At 39.4% G+C, this 21,371-nt stretch overlaps 1 protein-coding gene across 1 annotated transcript in view; it reads right to left on the bottom strand.

The window, feature by feature from the left end:
* Positions 1–1,283: 1,283 nt before the first annotated feature.
* CCDC112 (coiled-coil domain containing 112) overlaps positions 1,284–21,371 on the bottom strand; it is a 31,063-nt gene continuing 10,975 nt past the window's right edge. Inside the window, exons 2-10 of the mRNA XM_060636344.3 lie at positions 21,087–21,208; positions 16,623–16,744; positions 13,165–13,254; positions 10,418–10,493; positions 9,611–10,001; positions 4,676–5,089; positions 3,861–3,956; positions 2,260–2,378; positions 1,284–2,044 (exon numbers count right to left, since the gene is read on the bottom strand). Of these exons, the coding sequence (XP_060492327.3) occupies positions 2,002–2,044; positions 2,260–2,378; positions 3,861–3,956; positions 4,676–5,089; positions 9,611–10,001; positions 10,418–10,493; positions 13,165–13,254; positions 16,623–16,744; positions 21,087–21,208 (1,473 nt within the window). The 3' untranslated portion in view covers positions 1,284–2,001. The remainder of the gene's footprint in view (positions 2,045–2,259; positions 2,379–3,860; positions 3,957–4,675; positions 5,090–9,610; positions 10,002–10,417; positions 10,494–13,164; positions 13,255–16,622; positions 16,745–21,086; positions 21,209–21,371) is intronic.

The following is a 21,371-nucleotide window of genomic DNA, read 5'->3' as shown; positions in this document are numbered from 1 at the left end:
CAGAAAGCATGAGATCACGACCTGAGCCCAAATCAAGAGTCGGACACTTAACTGACTGAACCACCCAGGTGCCCCTCTTTGTAGCTACTTTAAGATATGCAGGTATATTTTTGGAAAAAGTTACCCTGGAGCGGTAGAATTATGGGTGCTTTATTAATATTTTCCCTTTAGGGTTTTTTCTAAATTTCTTATTCCTATCTTTTTTAAACCAGTATAAGAAATGCTTATTTTGCCCTTCTATGAGCCTGTAACTGAGATATTATGTTTATTCTACATCCTTTATATAAAGGAACCATATAATAAATCCCTCACTTATTTTAGACTCAGAAGGACTGGTTTTGTCAAAGAAAATCCCATATTTTTATTAAGAAACAAACCAAAAAACAGACAAAAAGCCATAAGAATCACAGGACCTGGTATGCTTCCCTTAGATGCAGGAAATGGAGAGCTGCCTTTGTGTGCAACAAAAAGCAACATGTTCAAAAACCATACATAAGAAACCTTCCTTTTGGGTATCTTGTAGTAGTTCCATTCAGTTTTTAAAATCCGTTGTCCACTTCTATATTTTATTTCTAAACTGCCTCCAATCATTTAATAAAAAGAGTTCTAGAGAACAAAGACTACAAATAAAACAGGCATTCCTCATTAAGGATATTTTATGTTATTTCTCTCATTTTGCAGCAATAATTGTGTAATCAGAATTCAGTCTCCAAAATTTGGATGTCATCTACTTTGACTATTAACTGTGAGATAAGACAAGGTTTTGGCCACTACTAATAGTAAATTTCTAGGTCAAATGACCTAGATATGTCAAATTACAATTAAAGATATTCTAAGGAGCGCCTGGGTGGCTCAGTCGGTTGAGTGGCTGACTCTTGATTTCAGCTCAGGTCATGATCTCTCGGTTTCATGGGTTCGAGCCCAGCATTGGGCTCTGTGCACAGTACAGCGCAGAGCCTACTTGAGATTCTCTATCCCCCTCTCTCTGCCCCTCCCCTACTCACGCTCTGTCTCCCTCAAAATAAATAAACTTGAAAAAAAAAGATATTCAAAGAGAAAAATTAAAAGCAATGAGTTTCCTACATTTACCATGGACATGGTACCATTCCTATACGATAGGAACTGATTAAAAGTAGGAACTAAGATTTTATAATATGAAAAGTTGAGTCAAACTAAGTTGTGTTTTCATGCACATAAATTTGGAAATGTTAAAATTCAATCTTTTCACCAAATATTTTGAGCCAAACAGAAGCAGTAAAAAAACTGCACCAGCCAGGAAGATGTGAAAGACACAAAGGTTTTATAAATGTGTGAAGTCCAGAAAGGCTTTTTTCCCCTTTAGGCAAATTTGGAATAGCTAAAGGAAACCAAAAAGATATTAAGAATACAAATAACAGGTTATATATGAGGGGAGGCATATTTTTTTAAATAAATATTCTCTATAAAACAAAGCATGCTTCAAACAAATACAAAATGTTTATTACACAAAAATGTAGTAACTGAACAAACGGCCAATTTGTTAAACTTAGAAAAGTACCAACTTATTTCCAAAAAAAAAAAAAAAAAAAAAAAAAAAAAAAAAGGAAAACCTTTACATTTTTCTTACTTAAGCTGATTCATCTCCAAGTTATAAATGTTACAAAATTTTTGTTTAAAAAAAAATGTTCCCCTATGATTGTCCCAGTTTATTTTGCTATGCCATGACGAAAACAAAGAATCTTTGAAATGTTCCGAGTATTAAAATGAAGCAATGTTTGTAACATCAACTTATTTGGGGAAACTTTTACATCAGTAACAGGCCAGCATACCCATGAAATACCCTCTTAGTATAAACAGGAAATACGACAACGCCGCATGAAACTCAATACCTATCGGTTCACATACAACACAATTATCACTCTGACTGGGTTTAGGGCTATTGAAAGAACATGGTTAGTGACTCTCTCCTGGTATGACTGAGTATGTTGACATTCTCATCAACTGAGTATCAACTTCATTATCTCATATTCTTTTCTCAACTCCTTGTCTCCAGGTTGGGATGGCCCTAAAAAAGAAGAAGGGCAATTATAAATACAAAGGAAATTAAAAAAAAAAAAAAAAAATCCTAACTAATTAAATACTAACTTAAAAAAAGTATAAGGATTTACTTGATCAACTTTTTGCTGTAAAATGTAGGATACATACAGAAATTTCATAAAATATAAACATGTAGTTAATAAATTATTATAAAGGGGACAGCCACTCTCACTCCTTTTTTACCTGTGTGGAATCTGCATAAGTGGCCCAGAGCCTGTGGGTCCTGTCTTTTTGGTCCTTTCCTCCCAACCTTTGGTAGGTCTGTAAAGCCTAGAGGGATCTCTACTAACGTTGTTTTCAACCTATAATCAGAAATAAAATGAATGCCAGTTGATTTATATAAACTATTTATACAAACTAATTTGGACTAGTGGGTGGGATCCCTAGTAACAGCAAGCAGTTTTAAGAAGCATCCTCAATATTAGCCAAACAGAAATAAAACTGTTAGTAACCTTTTCACCATAAACTTGTTTTTAAAATTTTATTTACTTATTTTTTTTAAAGTTTATTTATTTATTTGTGAGACAGAAACAGGATGGGGGGTGCAGAGTGAGAGAGAGAGACAGAGAGAGAGAAAGAGAGAGAAAGAGAATCATAAGCAGGCTCTGAGCTGTCAGCACAAGCCCGATGCGGGGCTTGAATTCATGAAACCATGAGATCATGACCCTGAGCCGAAATCAAGAGTCGGAAGCTTAACAAACCGAGCCACCCAGGCACCCCCTTTTCAGTAAACTTCTCATTGTGCTTCTAGAGCTAACACAAAATCTGGACTACATCAATCTATTAATAAACTGTTAATTTAGTTTATTTTTTTCTAATTCAATGATTTTATTCTGTTTCCATTGTTGTTCTAGTTTTTCTGTTTGTAACCTGAGGGAAATGTAAGGTAGCCAAGTGTGATAGTGGGATAGGCAGACAATAACTTTAGGACAAATAACCACCAGAAGTTCTTGATTTTACCCATGAGAGTCACCAACATCTGTGGTTCTGAGTCCTACCAGGGAGATTAAGCCATGCGCCTAGCTCACTTGGTCTAAAATAGAGGCATATACAGAAAATAAGAAAAACAGAATGAAGAGTAGGAAGAGAGAACTAATTCAGGGTAAAGAAAATAACATGCTTCTGAGGTGCCTGGGTGGCTCAGTCAGTTGAGCATCCGACTTCAGCTCAGGTCATGATCTCATGGTTCGTGAGTTCGAGCACGGTGTCGGGCTCTGTGCTGACAGCTCAGAGCCTGGAGCCTGCTTTGGATTCTGTGCCCTCTCTCTCTGCTCCTCCCCTGCTCACACTTTGTCTCCCTCTCTCTAAAACATAAATAAAAAAATTTTTTTTAATTAAAAAAAAAATAAAAGAAGGTGCTTATAATGTGAAATGGCAGAATTCAAACAACAGTTGCCTAAGTTGTGCTAAGCTGTGCTTTGTAACATGTAAATACATAAGTATGAAATTTAGAGGAAATGATACAGAAATGGAGCACTGAATAGAAAGAAAATGGATTTTAGGGTCACTGGGTGGCTCAGTCGGTTGAGCATCTGACTCTCGATTCAGCTCAGGTCAGAATGTTACAGTTTGAGGGATCGAGCCCCATGTCAGGCTCTGCACTGACAGCGCAGAACCTGCTTGGGATTCTCTCTCCCTCTGCCCCTCCCCCACTCACACTCTATCTCTTTTTCTCTCAAAATAAATAATTGTTTTTAAAGAAAATAGATTTTATGCTTGTATCCTTACCAATCAAGGAATCAGGACAGTAACAATAAAAATAAAGAAATCTCAGCAGGCAGTACCTTTTCTTTTAATTTTGCCAGTCTTCTTTGTTTTTCTGCCTTTTCCTCTTCCTTTGACTGTCTGTCTAGAATTTTCAGTTCAAGTTTATGTAAATCCTAAAAAATACACACCAACAAAAGAAGGATAAGATTAAGAAAACAAAGTTGATCAGAATTTGTTTCAAAGCGGCATTGATGCTGTTCCCTCTGCCAGGAAGGATCCCCCCCTTTCTTCTCTTTCAAGACTCCACTGCAGCATCACCTTTGGTCTGACACAGCTACTAATGCTTCCCTTGCTGCCTATCTAACGCCTCAAGTGCCCAGGCCACACCTCCAGCACCGCACTCTGCTCTCTCCTAATAAACCCCACGTATTGGAATTAACCCCCTTCCGCTGCAGCCTCCCACTTGAACGTCTCCCTTTCCCATGAGACTATAATTGCTACAAATTAGGGAGCACAGCTTTCTCACTTGGCTTATGTGAATGCTGGGTACGGACCTGGCACATGAGAAGCACTCAATATTCGCTGACCTCAATCTGGAAGTAACACCTCTATGTGCAGCATCAAAGATCCAGGGGGCCACCTGGGTGGCTCAGTCGGTTGATCGTCCGACTCTTGATTTCGGCTCAGGTCGTGATCCCACGGTTCATGGGATCGAGCCCTGTGTAGAGCTCTGTGCAGGGCATGGGGCCTGCTTAGGATTCTCTCTCCTCCTCTCTCTGCCACTCCCTTGCTCTCACGCATGTGTTCTCTCTCCCTCTCCCCCTCAAAATAAATAAATACACTTAAAAAAAAAAAAAAAAAGAAACCAGATTCAGGAACCCTATTTACTCACTCTCTCTTGAAACCTGGAAATCTCCTCAGCAGCCATTTTCCTTTTTTCTGCCTTTTCTGTCTTTTCCCTAATCTCCTTTTCCAGTCTCAGAAATTCTTCCTGTTCCTTCTTCTGCTGGGTGTAACTTTCCAGTAGTAATTTTAGTTTAAACTGGCGCTGGTGCTCTTTCTGTCGCTTCTTCTCTTTCTCTTCCTCTTCTTCTTTCACCTGGGAGGCACGTCTCACTGACATTTCTATACTTTTCTGCTTTTTCCAAGCTTCGACTGCCAATTTCTGCTTCTTTCTTTGTTCCTCTTTTCGCTTTTGATTATCTTTTTTATTGTGAAAGAGCATAGATATGTTCTCTGCCTTTTCCTTTAACTTAAAAATTTCCTCCTTCTTTTGCTGCTTTTTGGTTTTCCAGTTCTGAATAGACTAAGTGATTTAAAAAAGATAGAGAAAAACTTTTTTAATAACCAAGAGCACTCTTTAAAAAGATTTTTTTTTAACATTTATTTATTTTTGAGAGAGCAGGAGCAAAGAGAGAGAGAAAAAGAGAGAGAGAGAGAGAGAGAGAGAGAGAGAGAGAGAGAGGCAGATTCCGGAGCAGGCTCCAGGATTTGACCTGTCAGCACAGAGCCTGATGTGGGTCTCAAGCTCACCAACTGCGAGAGATCATGACCTGAGCCGAAGTCGGATGCTTAACCAACTGAGCCACCCAGGCACCTCTAACCAAGAGCACTTTAAAATGCAACCTCAGGGAGCCTGGGTGGCTCAGTCGGTTAAGCGTCCAACTCTTGATCTGAACTCAGGTCATGATCTCACGGTTGTGAGATTGAGCCCCACATCGGGCTCTGTGCTGACAGAGCGGAGCCTGCTTGGCATTCTCTCTCTCCCTCTCTCTCTCTGCCCCTTCCCTGCTCATGCTGGCATGCTCTCTCACTCAAAATAAATAAATAAACTTTAAAAAAATGCAACGCCAAATCCATCTTTCTAGAAAGAATATTGATTGCAGAATGCCGTTTCCTTAGGTTTTAAAGCTTTTTTTTCCCCTGTGCAAATGCAATTTTCTACTTCTGTTTTATAAAAAATGAATGTATCTTTTGAACAGTGAATAGTGGTTTATCCTTTTGGCCTTCCTCCTCCTGTCTGAATCCCCAGGTTCACATGGACTGTACCTCATCAGGTATCCTTCTCTCCTTTACCTCCTTTGCTTGTGTGTTCATGGGGAACATCTGTTTCCTCCAATTATCTCGCTCTGTTTCCAAATCCTCTTTTTAGGCTTGGAATACTTTCTGAGTGACCTTTCTCTGGTCACATATCAGAAGAGGAATTTAAAAAGGGCTGGTTGAGGGGCACCTGGTGGCTCAGTTGGTTGAACATCTGACTTCGGCTCAGGTCATGATCTCATGGTTTATGGGTTCGAACCCTGCATCAGGCTCTGCGCTGACACCTCAGAGCCTGGAGCCTGCTTTGGATTCTGTGTCTCCCTGTCTCTCTCTGTCTCTCACAAGTGATAAATTAATAAACTTTATAAAAAAATAAAAATAAAAATGGGCTGGTTAAGAGCATGAGGTCTGAAGCCAGGCTATTTGGGACCAAACCCTGGTTCTGCCATTTAGTAGGTGTGAACTTGGATGAGTCACTAAACTTCTCTGTCCTCACGTTGCTCCTGTTGTAAATAGGGTTGTCATGAAGATGAAGTGAGTCAGTGCCTGGCACATAATGATTCAGAGGTGTGAAGAAAAAAAGTAAAATCGCTTCACTGCATTACATATGGGTACATAAATATTATTGAAAATTCTAGCGGCCTTCTGGCAGCCATAAAAGATACATCTACTGAATTTTTTGCCCTCAAGTCAGGAAACCATTTCTTCATCTTTTCTCATGGTGTATCACTCAGTCATTAAATAAATCCCTGTGGTATATGTACTATACGCGAGGCAAAGTGATCGGAGCCATGGACGATTAAAACAATAGCAAATGCCACTTTGTACATAGTTACTCAAAGTGCAGGCCCACAAACGTATCGGGAATTCATGCCAGAATGTGATCAATGCATTGCTTTCTTTAACAAGAAAGTTTTCTTTGGAAAAAAAGGGAACTGAACCAAACAGTATGCTTACTGAGTAGACGGTTCTAGTGCAATCGCTTTATCCTACTGGAAACCAGTTAACACTTTACACACCCAGCCAGTCCCTGGATCAAGCACTGCTCTAGATGAGGTAGGTGCAAACACACCAGAACACAGAACGTGCCCTCACACATCATAAAAGAGGTATACACGAGGTGTCTGTGGATCCTGAGGGGGCCTCCTGTGTGTGAGTGGGCAAGCGGGAAGTAACACCTGATCTGGGCGGGTTTTGAGAGGCTGGCGGTGGAGGGGAAAACAAAGAAGGGAGGGTCTAGAAAGAGAGAATAGGACAAACAAGGGTACTCAGGCCAGAAGGTTCAGGGCACGTCTGAAAGTAAGTATCTTCATTGGGGCAAAACACGGGACATGTGAAGGGACGTGGGAGAAACAAATGGAAAATTTCCCACGTATCATCTTAAACTCAGTAGAGTTTAAACTACATTCCTGACGCTTTCCCCCAAGCTTCTCTCTTCTCCTCCACCATGTCCTACTTCAGTAAATGGCCCCTCAACTTGCATACTCCACCCGCCTCACTCCTACATTCAGGCTGTCACCAAACACCAGGATACAGAGCGGCTGGGAAGAAGAGCCAGCTAGAATCCAGGTGGTTTACCTTTATGACATGAAGCACTGTGTCTGCTCCCTTCCCTGGAGAGATGGCTCTCAAACGTTAGCTCCTTAACAGCACAGCCAAGTGGCCTTGTGACAACACAGACTGCTGGTCCCACACCCCGAGTTCAGATTAGGTCTGGGGTTGGGGCCCTATGAGTTCTAACAAGTCCCCAGGTAACGCTGACTTTGCTGGTCCATGGACCATTTTGTTGGTCCAGGGACCCCATGTTTTCAGTATCCTGGGGAAAAGGCCCAAATAATTTTTAATAGCTTGGTATTTTGAGGTTTTTAAAATGACTTGTTTTAGGGGCGCCTGGGTGGCTCAGTCAGTTAAGAGTCTCCTGATCTCGGTTTAGGTCAGGATCTCAGTTTGTGAGATTGAGCCCTTCATTGGGCTCTGTGCTGACAGCACAGAGCCTGCTTGGGGATTCTCTCTCTCCCTCTTTGCTCCTCTCCCATGTTTGCACATGTGCTCTCTCTCTTAAAACAAATTTTTAAAAAAGACTTGTTTCAAAAAAATTTTCTTAAAGTCCCAAATATCAATTTTCCTACATTCAACTTATTTTGAAGGAAAAAAACACAACAATGAACCCCAGTTATTTTCCCTAAGGTTTTATTTTTAAAAGCTATTTTTTATGTTTATCTATTTTTGAGAGAGAGAGAAAGACAGGAAGAATGGGAGGAGCAGAGAGAGGGGGACAGAGGATCTGAAGAGAGCTCCATGCTGACAGCAGAGAGCTCAATGCAGGGCTCGAACTCATAAACCGTGAGATCATGATCTGAGCCGAAGTCAGATGCTGAACTGAATGAGCCACCCAACCCCCTTTTAAGATTTTAAATTAAAAGCATGTAGGGGCACCTGGGTGGCTAAGTCCATTAAGCGCATCTGACTTAGGCTCAGGTCAGGATCTCCCAGTTCCTGGGTTTGACCCCAAAGGCCCCACGTCGGGCTCTGTGCTGACAGCTGGGAGCCTGGAACCTGCTTCAGATTCTGTGTTTCCCTCTCTCTCTCTGCCCCTCCCCTGCTCCCACTCTCTCTCTCTCTCTCTCTTTCTCTCAAGAATAAACATTAAAAAAAACAACAACTTTAAACATGGAATCAACATTTCTTTAATGTTCCTTAGGTATGTCATCTGTTGAACAGTCATACCTTTGCTGTCCAACCAACCTAGATGACGTTTATTAATAACTGAAGTCCACAAAAAAGTGACTCAGACCTCGACCATCAACCAAGGGCAATTTTTGCCCTCCAGTGGGCATTTGGCAATGTCTGGAAACATTTTTGATGATCACAACTAAGGGAGTGTTAATGGCACCTTGAGGGTGGAGGCCACGGATTCTGCCAACCATCTACAACGCACAGGACAACAAAGAATTCTCCAGCCCAAATAGTAACAGTGCCAAGATTGAGAAGTCCTGATTTAAACCAAAGCCAAAATAATATTATTGTGAAAATGCAACTTGTCAGGTATTTGCTACCATTAAGAGTTACCCTTTCCTCTGGGTAGCCAAACTTTTGAGTCTTTTAAAATAAGCAATGAGGGGGCGCCTGGGTGGCTCGTCCAACTCTTGATTTCATGATTTACGAGATTGAGCCCCACGTTGGGCCCTGCACTGAGTGTGGAAGGCAGCTTAGGATTCTCTCTCTCTCTTTCCCTCTCTCTGCCCCTCTCCCCTGCTCACATTCTCTATCTAAAACAATAAAATAAAATAAAGTAAAATAAAATAAAATAAAATAAAATAAAATAAAATAAAATAGGCAATGAGGCTTAAGCTCCAAAACTCAAAGAAACTTTTAAGAATCAAAGACGCTTTTTTTTCCTACTGCCTCTTTATTTTCTATTGACAACAATCTGGCCTTGGTGGTAAGATGACTTCTACCAAAAGCCTAAAACAGCTCTGGATTTCCCACATTTCAGGTGCACACAGAGGGTTCTGCCCACAGTCCGAAGTTTTCTGGACCGCTGTTTTATTTCTTGGGGTAGAAGTGTCTGGCCTTGAGGAAATACAACTGTACTTCACTGGCTGGGTAAAATGTTTACCTTCTCGCAGCCTGTTTCTCTTTGAAAAGAGTGGGGGGAGGGGACTCTAAACACACTTCCTGGAAAGGCTGTAACATTAACGACTAGACAGTGTTAAAGAGTTTACATAGCACAGTGCCTAGAAGACAGAAACATACAACAGATGACAGCTGTTGTAATGATTCTTACCTCTTTTTTTCTTTCTTCCAGGGCCAGAAAGGTTTGATACCATTTCTCATGCTGCTGAACTTCATCCTGTGTTCTTGCAGGAAGGTTTTCGAGAACCTCTCCCATAAACGCTGGTTTCCCTTTATGTTTGTTTCTCACCTTTACAAAGTTCTGGTGGTCATAGTCGTCCCAGCCCCCCTGTCGCCCTCCTGTCTGCTGAAGGAAGTTTTCAAAATCTACCACTTCTTCCGGAAGGGTGCTTGGCGTCATTTTGTCTACAGGAACCTTGCCTGATGCTGCTCTGCAAGCACGTTCTGCTCCTGAATGACCCAAAGCCCAGGTGTCGATTTTTCTTGATATGGCACTCAGCTCATTATTGGTTGTTTTCTCTTCTTTAATAAGCTCTTCATACCTACAATTTTAAAGGTAAATTGTCAATAATAAGATACAAACCAATCCATATGAACCTTTCCTTTTCTGCCCTCAAATTTCATTATTCCCGACTCTTTCCATGTCATCGTCTCCACTTAGAATTATTAACATTATAAGCCTCAAAAGAGTTTCCTCAGAGTAAAAAAAAAAAGAAAAAAAAAAAAAACATCGTTCAAATTCTTATTTGGGACATTATCTTGTCCGAATATAAATGAAAATTCAGTTTAAACATAAAAAGCAGTCTGAAACCTAAAACAAAAGAAGAGAGGTATTATACTGCTTTTGTGTAAGACCAATATTAAATACAGAACAATAAAATGATTTGTGAACAACCTATTGAGAAGCAGTGAAACATAAACGTCAATAATTTTATATTAAAATGAGTTTGAAACATACATCAATCTCTGCTCTTCTTTGAAAGTATTAATTGCATTTTCAATTTCTTCCATCATTTCTCTGAGCTTTTCAACAACTGTAAAAAAACAAAAAAATATGAAAAAACTGTTATGTCATATCTTTAAAAAAAATTTTTTTAATGTTTATTTATTTTGAAGGAGACAGAGACAGAGCTCAAGCAGGGGAGGAGCAGAAAGACAGGGAGACACAGAATCCGAAGCAGGCTCCAGGCTCCGAGCTGTCAGCACAGAGCCTGAGCAGGGCTCAAACCCACAAGCCGTGAGAACATGACCTGAGCCAAAGTCAGACGCTTAACCGACTGAGCCACCCAGGCACTCCTGTTATGTCATATTTTAATATGACTAAGAATTAAATGTTGGGAGAAAAGGGAATGTCACACCTTAACTTAAAAATGCTTTGTAACCTAAAGGATAAGACAATTGCGCTTTTATGAAGCTAATGTTTATGACTGCAATTTTTTTCCGACTATAAATTTATTCCTATACACACATATTATTAAACCTTAATATCATTATTTTTCCCATAGAAATGTTTTACACTACACATGCTGTCTTGTGACAACCGGTTTTTAACAAAATGTGCTTAAACACATGTGGCTAACTTTCCATATCAGTATATATGTATGTCCCCCTCATTCTTTTCATGGCTACATAGTCTTTCATTGTCTACATCTACCCTAATTCATTTAATTAATTCTCCAAGCGATGAACCTTTCGATAGATGCAATGCCATGCTAAATATTTTTGTGTACTGATTCTGCATGCTCGGATGTTTTCAGATGATAACAGAGAAATCTGAAATGCCAAATAAAACAGCATACACACCTCATGGTGTGGAGGACGCTGGCGCACTGTCCTCCTGGGAGGCTCTACCGACTTACTGTTCCTGAGTGCCCCCTCCTGCGCACCTTGAACCGTTTCCAAAACGGGAGGCCAAACCGATCGTGACTGATTTCAGTGAAATTGTTGTGATTATTAATGAGCCTGAGCAGTATTTTCACATGTGTTTTGTATTTCTCTTGTTATAAACGAGCACTTGATAATCTTTACCCCCTACTCTATTAGGTTATTTACCTTTGTTGCTCCAATTTGTGGGCACTCTTTTTTTTTTTCTTTGAAAGAGAGAGAGAGCTCAAGGAGGGGAGAGGGGCAGAGGGAGAAGGAGAGAGAACCTTCAGTAGTCTCCATGCTCAACGTGGAGCCAGACACAAGGCTCGATATCACAACTGTGAGATCATGACCTGAGCCAAAATCAAGAGTTGGATACTTAACCAACTGAGCCACCAAGGTGCCCCTGTTGGCACTCTTTATATGTTACAGATATTAGTTTTTTTATAAGTTACATATGTATTGCTGATACTTTCCTAATTTGTTTTTCAACTTTATGGTTTGGGGCTTTTTTGTAAAGTAGTCAGGTATGTCCACTCTTGTCTTTATGGCTTCTCATTGTCATTCTTATAAACTAGAATACAATGATAAAAATATTAACTCATATTCTCCTCTAGGATTTTTATGGCTTCATGTATGAATTTAATAAATAATAATTAGGATAGTCACAGTTACTTTTTTTTTTATTAGTGCTTCCTATATTATAAACACTGAACAAATGTTTTACAGGCACTGTCTATCTCCCAAAGACTCCTGAGTCAGGTCCTATGGCTATCTCTGCTTTACAGCTAAGGAAATAAAAGCTCAGAGAGATCAAGCAATCTGCCCAAAATCACATAATGAATAAGGGATTTGATCCTTCAGGAATGAATGTCAGTATATGCAGGGAGGTAAAGACGCTGTTTCATTTTTTCCAAATGGCTGACATTTGCCCCAATACTACTTAACCTCTTCCTTATGTATTCTAAATGCAATTATTTGAAAGGTAATTATTTCAAAAAGTAAATGATGGGAAAAGCACTGGGTTTAGGAATCAGGAAATTAGTCTTTTTCCTCTTTGTCAGCTGAATCTGAACTCCTCCAAACCAAAATTTTTATCCTGTAGGTGACAACATTACCTGTTCTATCTGCTTCATAATTTTTAAGGATAGGATAGCATTTTTATTTTTTATTTATTTATTTATTTTTAATTTTTTTTTTTTTTTTTTTTTTTTGCATTTATTTATTCTTGAGACAGAGAGAGACAGAGCATGAACGGGGGAGGGTCAGAGACAGGGAGACACAGAATCTGAAACAGGCTCCAGGCTCTGAGCTGTCAGCACAGAGCCCGACGCGGGGCTCGAACTCACGGACCACGAGATCATGACCTGAGCCAAAGTCGGCCGCTTAACCGACTGAGCCACCTAGGCGCCCCTATGATAGCATTTTTAAAATGTTTATTTACTTATTTTGAGACACACAGACAGAAACCAGGAGGGGGAAGAGAGAGAGGGAGAGAGAATTTCAAGTAGGCTCCATACTGTCAGCGCAGAGCCCGATGTGGGGTTTGATCCCGCAAGTATGGGATCATGACCTGAGGTGAAATCAAGAGTCCAGTGCTTAACCAAGTGAGCCACCCAGGTGCCCCAGGGTGTGATAGCATTTTAAAGCAATTACATCAGCACCAGATATTAGAAGTAATTACCTAATATATCTTTATTAATCCCTAACCAATAAAGTAGGGCCAAGTTCCATTAAGGCCAAACAGAAAACCTGCTTATTAGGAAAATACAAACAATTCTAACAAGCAACAGGCAACACTAATACAAAAGACAGAACATAAAATCTAAATTTACTTACAGTCAGGTGTAGGCTTCACATCTTTTAACTGATGCTGAAGTTTCTTTACATTGTTATGTATTTTGGCCAATTGTTGCTGGATTTTTGCTCCTATAAGGAAGAAGTATGTACTTTACCGACAGAGGTGGTTGTAAGACTGATCACCATCACTTAGTAAAAGACAGCCAAGTGCAATTACATAATGGACAAAAGAAGGTTATTTGTGTCAAAACAGCCTGAACATTTTAAGTACTCTAAACAAATAAATAAATAAACAAACAAATCAATAAAGCATCTCCCAATTTCCTCCAGTATTTAAAAGCACCATGGGTTAAATCTTACCATAAAAGGAAATGTTCCTTCTCTCTCTTTTTTTAACTCTTTGGGGATTGAGTGATTGGACACTGCTCTGAACACATGAACACAGCGAACAGTAGCTTAGATGTGGTCGTGTTTTGTTTTTAAAAAGTTTTTTCTTTCTTTTTGAATTTGTTATAATTTATGGAAATAGAATTTGATCTCAACTCTATCGTTGGCATATTAAAACTGCCTAACCAGTATTAATTCTACGAACACTGACAAACTTCCTAATGGGAATTAATTTTATCTAATCACATCCTCCAAGACAGGGGCTGATAATACATGTGATGTAACACCAGCCATGACTTTGAGGAGGTGCCCAGCAGCCATGGAGTGGTATTTACGCTACCGTTTGCCCACCTCAACCACGGGACTAGCCTGGAGTCACTCACTAGGCCCACAAAAAAAGCCTGGAAAGCAGATGAAGGTCTCACAGACATTTTTAGATGTTCTGTAGCAGCAGCAGAAAGACTGGATTCATCTTTTGTATTTTCGCTCTGAAGTAATAACCTTACTTTAATGTTTATTTAAATTATTAGGCTAATATATATTCACAGACATATGTTCATATAATTAATATTATTATTTATTGTCTATCATCTTTGGGTATTTTATGTGCTTCCCCTTTACTTTCTTGCAACTTTCCCACAAATGAGCATGAACCATCAAACAGCTCTGTCCAAAAGTCCTCAGAACCAATTAGGTTTTATGTATTTATTTACTTATACTTTATTTATTTTGAGAGAAAGCACAAGTTGGGGAGGGGCAGAGAGAGAGGCAGAGAGAGAATCACAAGCAGGCTCTACTCAGCACAGAGCCCAACGTGGGGCTTGAACTCACAAACCGTGAGACATGACCTGAGCTGAAAGTGGCTGCTTAACCGACTGAACCATCCAGGTGCCCCCCAATTAGTTTTTTAAAAGTTTACCCATAGGCCCAGAGCCAGTGCTAACATTCAAAACAAACCATGTGTATATGTGACTTTGGTTTCTTCTACTTTTTACTAAAATCTAAGAGTTCCATAAAATCAGAAACTTATCCAGTGTATTTAATAGGGTCTCATTCATTCACGGTTGCAGCTCTAGGTCGGGTAACTTTTCCATCAAAGTGTAGGTACTAGGAAAGCGTTCCATTGTTTTGTTTTTGCCATAGTCGGATCAACTACAATGACACTGCCACAGGGCAAATGATCTTTTAATTATTCACTATGGAATTGACATTATGTATGGGCAAACCATTAATTACAATAGTACATAAATGCAGGCCAAAATTGTAGTGTGATATTTCAGGCAAGGAAAAGGTATTTACTACTTCTAAGTTGTAATATTGGAAGAAGAAACTTCTACATGCTTATACTGAAGTAATGCATTCCTTCCTCTCTTAGATAAGCCCAAAGTACAACTAAAGAAGGGGAAAATGGTATAACAATGGGAAATGAAAAGATACAAATAAAGTTGCCTTAAAAATCGGAATGTACATAGGGGTGCCTGGGTGGCTTAGTCAGTTAAGCGTCTGACTCTTGATATCAGGTCAGATCTTAATCTCAGGGCTGTGAGTTCAAGCCCCACATTGGGCTCCACGTGTGAAACCTACCCAAAAAAAAAAAAAAAAAAAAGGAAACACACAGTATGGAGACACTCTAGTAATGGTATGATTAAGAGACAGAAATATCAGGGGCGCCTGGGTGGCTCAGTCAGTTGAGCGTCCGACTTCAGCTCAAGTCATGATCTCCCAGTTCGTGAGTTTGAGCCCCCGCATCAGGCTCTGTGCTGACAGCTCAGAGCCTGGAGCCTGCTCCAGATTCTGTGTCTCCCTCTCTCTCTGCCCCTAACCCACTCGCATTCTGTCTCTGTCTCTCTCAAAAATAAATAACCATTAAAAAAAATTGAAAAAAAAAAGACACAAAAATATCAGTCTCTCAGTCTATAAAAGAACTGAGAGAGAAAGTAAGAAATATTAAATTAAGGATGCTTAGATTTCTCCATGAATCAAAGAGGAGAACTGAACATTTGGTAATTATCTTAGGTCCTGCCGTCATTCTGACAGAGGAGGAAGAATGATTTTTGCTACTACCTGATAGAAGATGACTTTTTACAACACTGCAATCTTATATTCTGCAAGAAAAAATTTATTAATAATTTCTTTTAATTGACTGTAAAGGAATACCATAAGCAGTCTACTCTTCATATAAGTGTTAATATTTTATAAAGCTTAGTTGATAACCACTTTTTCCTTTATGCAATGCTAAGCATTTTTTTATTACAACATAAGGATTTTGCAATATATAAAGTCTACAACAAAAGATATTTTTGTAGAATTCCTTTTTTTTTTAATGTTTTATTTATTTTTGGGAGAGACAGACAGAGTGAGAGCAGGGGAGGGGCAGAGAAGGAGGGAAACACAGAATGCGAAGCAGGCTCTAGGCTCTGAGCTGTCAGCACAGAGCCCGACGTGGGGCTCAAACTCACAAACCATGAGATCATGACCTGAGCCGAAGTCGGACACTTAACCAACTGAAGCACCCAGGCGCCCCTGTAAAATCCTTTTTTAAGGGGGATACTTAGTACACAGTTAACAATGATTAATATTCATAACAAACAGCAGAATATATTTACTGTGCACTTTCTCATATATTGTCTTATTGGACGCACAGGAAGCTCCCTGAGGCCGAAATGGTAGGTTTTCTGCCACAGACAAGTAAACTCAGGTTTAAGCAGCTGTGTAACTTGCCCACTGCACACCGCTGCTAGGAACAGCTTCTGCAGCTGCTGCTGTTTACTTCTCAGTTGACAGTATCGGAGCGATGAGCAAAGATCAGAGCCGAGGAAAACCATTTCCCTTCATTTAAGATATTTTAATGGCGTTTAACTGGTTTGGCCACCCAAAACCAAAACCCTCTTTTTCCTATTACATAGAAAGAAACACACACAGAAAACAATCTAGTTCGAATGACCAAATAGTGACCTGAGAAAATAAATACACATCCCTAAAAGACAGACATTACCAACTAGAAAGTACTTTCATAGAGAATGTAACACAGTCAATGCACAAAGGCAAAGTAAAACAACTACAGCTTGATGTTACTCAACAGGTTGTAGTTCATCATGAGCTTAACTTACTTTCTGTTTTCCTGCTGTTGATCAGTTTATTTTCCAATTCTTCCAGCATATTCTGCTCGCTTCTGAAGTCACATTTTTGGTTGTAGAAATGACTGCGTTTATCTTTTTCTATGTTAATAACTCTTTAAGAAAAGAAACAAATGGCATAAATATGATTGAAATATCTTTTAAATTGTTTAAAATATGAAGACACTCATTATAATCAGTACTCACAGACAGATTAATTCGTCTACAGAGTCAAAATATGATTACTAGAATTAATAAGGCTAAGGAGTCAAAATAGTAGTTAGAAAAGAGTCAAGTTCAATCATAATCATAAGTAATCTGAATTGTTATTTAAATTATAAAATGTGAGTTTAAGAAAAGGCAGTCATGGACTTGTTTTAAAGATACAATAGCAGGGCATCGCTTTTCGGCCTTTTGGCTAAGATCAAGTATAAAAACGCAGTAGCAGGGCACCTGGGTGGCTCAGTCGGTTGAGCGTCCCACTGTGGCTCAGGTCATGATCTCACGGTTCGTGAGCTCGAGCCAAATGTTGGGCTCTGTGCTGACAGATCTGAGCCTGGAGCCTGCCTCAGATTCTGTGTCCCTCTTTCTCTCTCTTTCCCTCCCCCACTCGCTCTCTTAAAAATGAATAAACATTTTAAAAAATAAGTAAATAAATAAATTAAATAAATAAATAAATAAAAATATAATAGCTATTTGGCTCTTGATTCCAACTCAATCTCACTGTAACCTGAAAATGACCACCATTGCTGATGGCTGCTTTCAATAGGGAGATACAGTTAGCTTTTGTAAACTGAATCAATACCTTTAACCTCACCTGAGGTGAACCTCCTTATCACTAAAATGTGAATCATGACAGCTCTCTACTACCTAAATAGGGCTGTGATTATATTACACGAGGGCAGGCAGTAGAAATATAACATGGAAATGGAAGACATTAATATAATTAATAAAAATAAAATTTCAGGAGGCAAACCATCTACATAGATAGGAATTTTAGTATATTTAGGGATATTGTCTACATTGACTTCAAAGGTTCTTCTGTGTCATCTTTGGTCCTTGGATTTAGCCCATCTACCAGTAAGTAAGCAATTCTAGTATTAGTTTGAACCCCGGAGTGAGACAAAACAAATACTAGCAAGAAGATTTTCTGGTTAGACAGACATTTATTTTCTCAACACCTGTTTTCTTTCTCCCAGAAATTAACACAAGCTCTTCTTCAGTAATCCTGTATCGAATGAATGGTGGAAGGTCTCCAGCCATTGACTTAATTTCATACAATGTGAGGGGCAACTATTTAAGGGAGAGCTTCCCAAGATTCTCCATTTTGCCATCCATTAAAAAAAAGTTAAATATTTATAAGGTGCAGTGGGGTAAACAGATGAGACTGCCCTGGGCCCTACCCAGCTGCCCCCACGGCTAAGAAGATCACACCGTAGTATGTGGGTATGGGAGAGGAAGTAACAGGTAGAAGAGAGATGTCAGATGGATCTCGGTCTACACATGAACTCTAAAGGACTGACGGTGGTTACTGGAGTCTTGTGCTGAGAAGCCCACCTCGGCTCTGGTTGCAGGTGGGGGAAATTATACCATCATCTAGAAATGTCTGCATGGACACAGGATACGCTATGATAGCAAGTTATGTTTTGCCATTCCTGGATTAGAAATATTCACCTACAAAGACATTCAAAATGTACTAATGGAGACAAATAGCTAGACACATGAAAAGATGCTCAACCTCACTCACAGTAGGAGAAACACAAACTTAAACTATAACACGGTAACAGCGTACACTTATCAGATTGGCAAAAAATCATGGGTGTAAGTAATATACTCTGTTGCTAAAACTGTGGGGAAATAGGTCCTCTCACACATTATTGGTGGAATTGCAAATTGCTATGGAGGGCAATTTAGCAGTATTTATTACATCTGCAAACCCATGTGGCTTTGACTCAGCATTTCTACCTCTAGGAGTTTTTCCTAAAGATATATTCACTCATATGCAAAACAGCGTGGACCCATGCAGCTACGGTGAATGGTTATGATGAAGGAAGACTGAATATAACCTAAATGTCCACTGCTATGGGGCAAGTTAAATCAATTATGGTGGGGGGGGGGGGGGGGGGGCGGACCTTGTGCCCAGGAATACCACGAAGCAGTACTGTGTTCTGTATGCTGATAGGGAAAGAACTCCAAGATCCACTCTTCTTCCATCAAAGGTTTTTACAGCCAAATGTTAGACATGTCCCAAAGTAGAGAGGCTGGAATGTCTCCCTTCGCATTCCCTCACATCACTCTGATTGGACGATGTTACCTTTCTTGGTTCACCTGGCTCTTTTTCCTTGTAATCTCTCTCTCTCTCCCTCCCCGCTCCTCTCTCTTTTTTTTTACTTAAGCCTTCTGAAGTAAATCCACTACATTATGTAATCTCACCCCAGCATACTTCAGTGTGTCTCTCGGGAGATTATGAATATTAGACTTAACTATAACACCATTATCATGTCTCATAAAAATCAACAATTCCTAGGTATCTTAGATGCAGTCTTAAAAAAAAAAAAAGCAAAACAAGATGCAGACTAGTGTGTGCATCATGCTACCATTTACATAAAAAAGGAAACATCTGAATATGTATTTTTATTTCCTTCTAGCATATAAAACTTCTGTGGAAGGATACACAAGAAACTAAAACTAGTGGCTGTCTGAAGGAAGAAGTAGGTGGCTGGGGTCCAGGGTGAAACAGAGACTTTCCACTGTGTACCCTTTGATATACGTTCATTTGTGAACCATGTGAATGCATTACCTGTGCCAAAAACAGAACAGATTTGTATTATGATAAACTGTCTTTGGTTTTTTTGTATTCAGTGAAAATTGTTGGCTAGAGATAGACACTCTACCAATGGATTTTCCTAATACCCTTTCCGTGACTTTTTCCAAAACCTTACAACAAAATGAAGAAAGCCGAAGTGGAGCTGTAAAACCAACACATACTCATAAACGAGGTATCTACACTGGCATTTATCTACACTGGTTTGCTATAGATAGGGCCCTTAACCACTTGATGGTTTATCCTGTATCTAGAGGGAAACATAAGCCAGACTCCTATCCTAGAGTCCGGTTGTATCTAAATCCATGCATTTTAGGGGTACCTGGGTGGTTCAGTCGGTTAAGCATCCAACTCTTGGTTTCAGCTCAGGTCATGATCTTATGGTTCGTGAGATCGAACCCGCATCGGGCTCTGCACTGTCAGCTTGGAGCCTGCTTGGGATCCCCACCCCCTTCTCAAAATAAAGTAAAAAAATAAAATAAAATAAAGTCATGCATTTTAGAAATAAAATAAAAAATAAAATGAAATTGTATTTTCTCAAATTCTGAGTATTAAAAATAGAAGTACTACATAAACGCAGGGTGAATTCAAACTTCCAAAGCTACATATGGTATAACGTTTCAAAATTCAAACAGTATACTTTTTTGTTGGCAGAATTTCTAAACAGAGAACTGCCACTAATTTTGGTCCAAAGACCATTCTGTACAACAGGCTCTATATCTCCTGATTCCTTACCAAATAGATACTATACAAATTCAAAGCAGGGTTTATATAAAGCTCTCAACTGCAGGGTAGGGCCGGGCATTATGAGTTCTAATTCTTTTGATCATTCTTCGCAATATTTATCATATCATGGAGCTGCTGACAATGTTGACCATTCAATATATGTCACTGGCCATTTAAAGAAATACTACACATACACTAAAAATTAAAATAAATGGCAACTTGTCAAGGACCCTACTCATGATGTGCAGGATGGATCTGAAAGGGGAGACTGAGGGAGGGAGACCAATTAAAAGGCCATTTCCAGAAAAGTAACTCCAGGGTATAGACTCTTCATTAAAATTATTGATTCCCTACAAGTTATTTAACAAGTGCTTACATTGGTAAATGAAAATGCATTGATGTATGCAATCTAAAATTTTTGTTAATGTTTATTTTTGAGAGAGAGAGAGAGAGAGTGTGAGCAGGCAAGGGGTAGAGAGAGGTGGAGACACAGAATCTGAAGCAGACTCCAGGCTCCAAGCTGTCAGCACAGAGCCTGACACGGGGCTCGAACTCATGAACTGCGAGATCATGACCTGAGCAGAAGTCAGATGCTTAACCGACTGAGCCACCCAGGTGCCCCCGATATGTGCAATCTAAAGAAATAAATGTTTTGTTTCCCTTGAAATACACATATTCAAAATAGTAGATGAAATTGAAATAGCTCTACTTAAACTTTATATTAAACAGTCTGTAACAATTTGTGTACTTCATACCTCCTGCCTTTTTCTTGTTCATCTTTGAAAAAGCTGGTGCCTCGAATTTTGTAATTTAATGTGGGACGGGATTGGGTGGAGTAGAATTAACTTTAGACTGTCCACAATAAAATGGCTTGTTATGTTAACTGAAGATAACATTCTTATACTTACTGATTTTTTAGTTTTTCTGCTGTGCGTATAAACTCCGCTTTTTTTGTCCGATTAACTTTCTGCTTCCAGTTTTGAAGCTGAAAAGGACGAATCCCACCTGAAGTACCAAGACAGCTATCGTTCTACGTGGAGAACAAAACCAAATTTAGGGTAAGAGGTGAAGGCAGAGTTTCTTTCAGAGACATAACGTCAATAATGAAGTTTCTCTCAGGGGATAACTTGGGGGCTGATCTTATTTAATTTTCAGAAATATATTTTGTGGAAGAAGGAATATCTTACCTTAAA

The sequence above is a fragment of the Panthera onca genome, chromosome A1 (assembly GCF_046562875.1).
Source record: "Panthera onca isolate mPanOnc1 chromosome A1, mPanOnc1 haplotype 2, whole genome shotgun sequence".
Taxonomy (NCBI): domain Eukaryota; kingdom Metazoa; phylum Chordata; class Mammalia; order Carnivora; family Felidae; genus Panthera; species Panthera onca.
The sequence above is the reverse complement of the archived record's forward strand: the minus strand, read 5'-3'. Positions and strand labels throughout refer to the sequence as shown.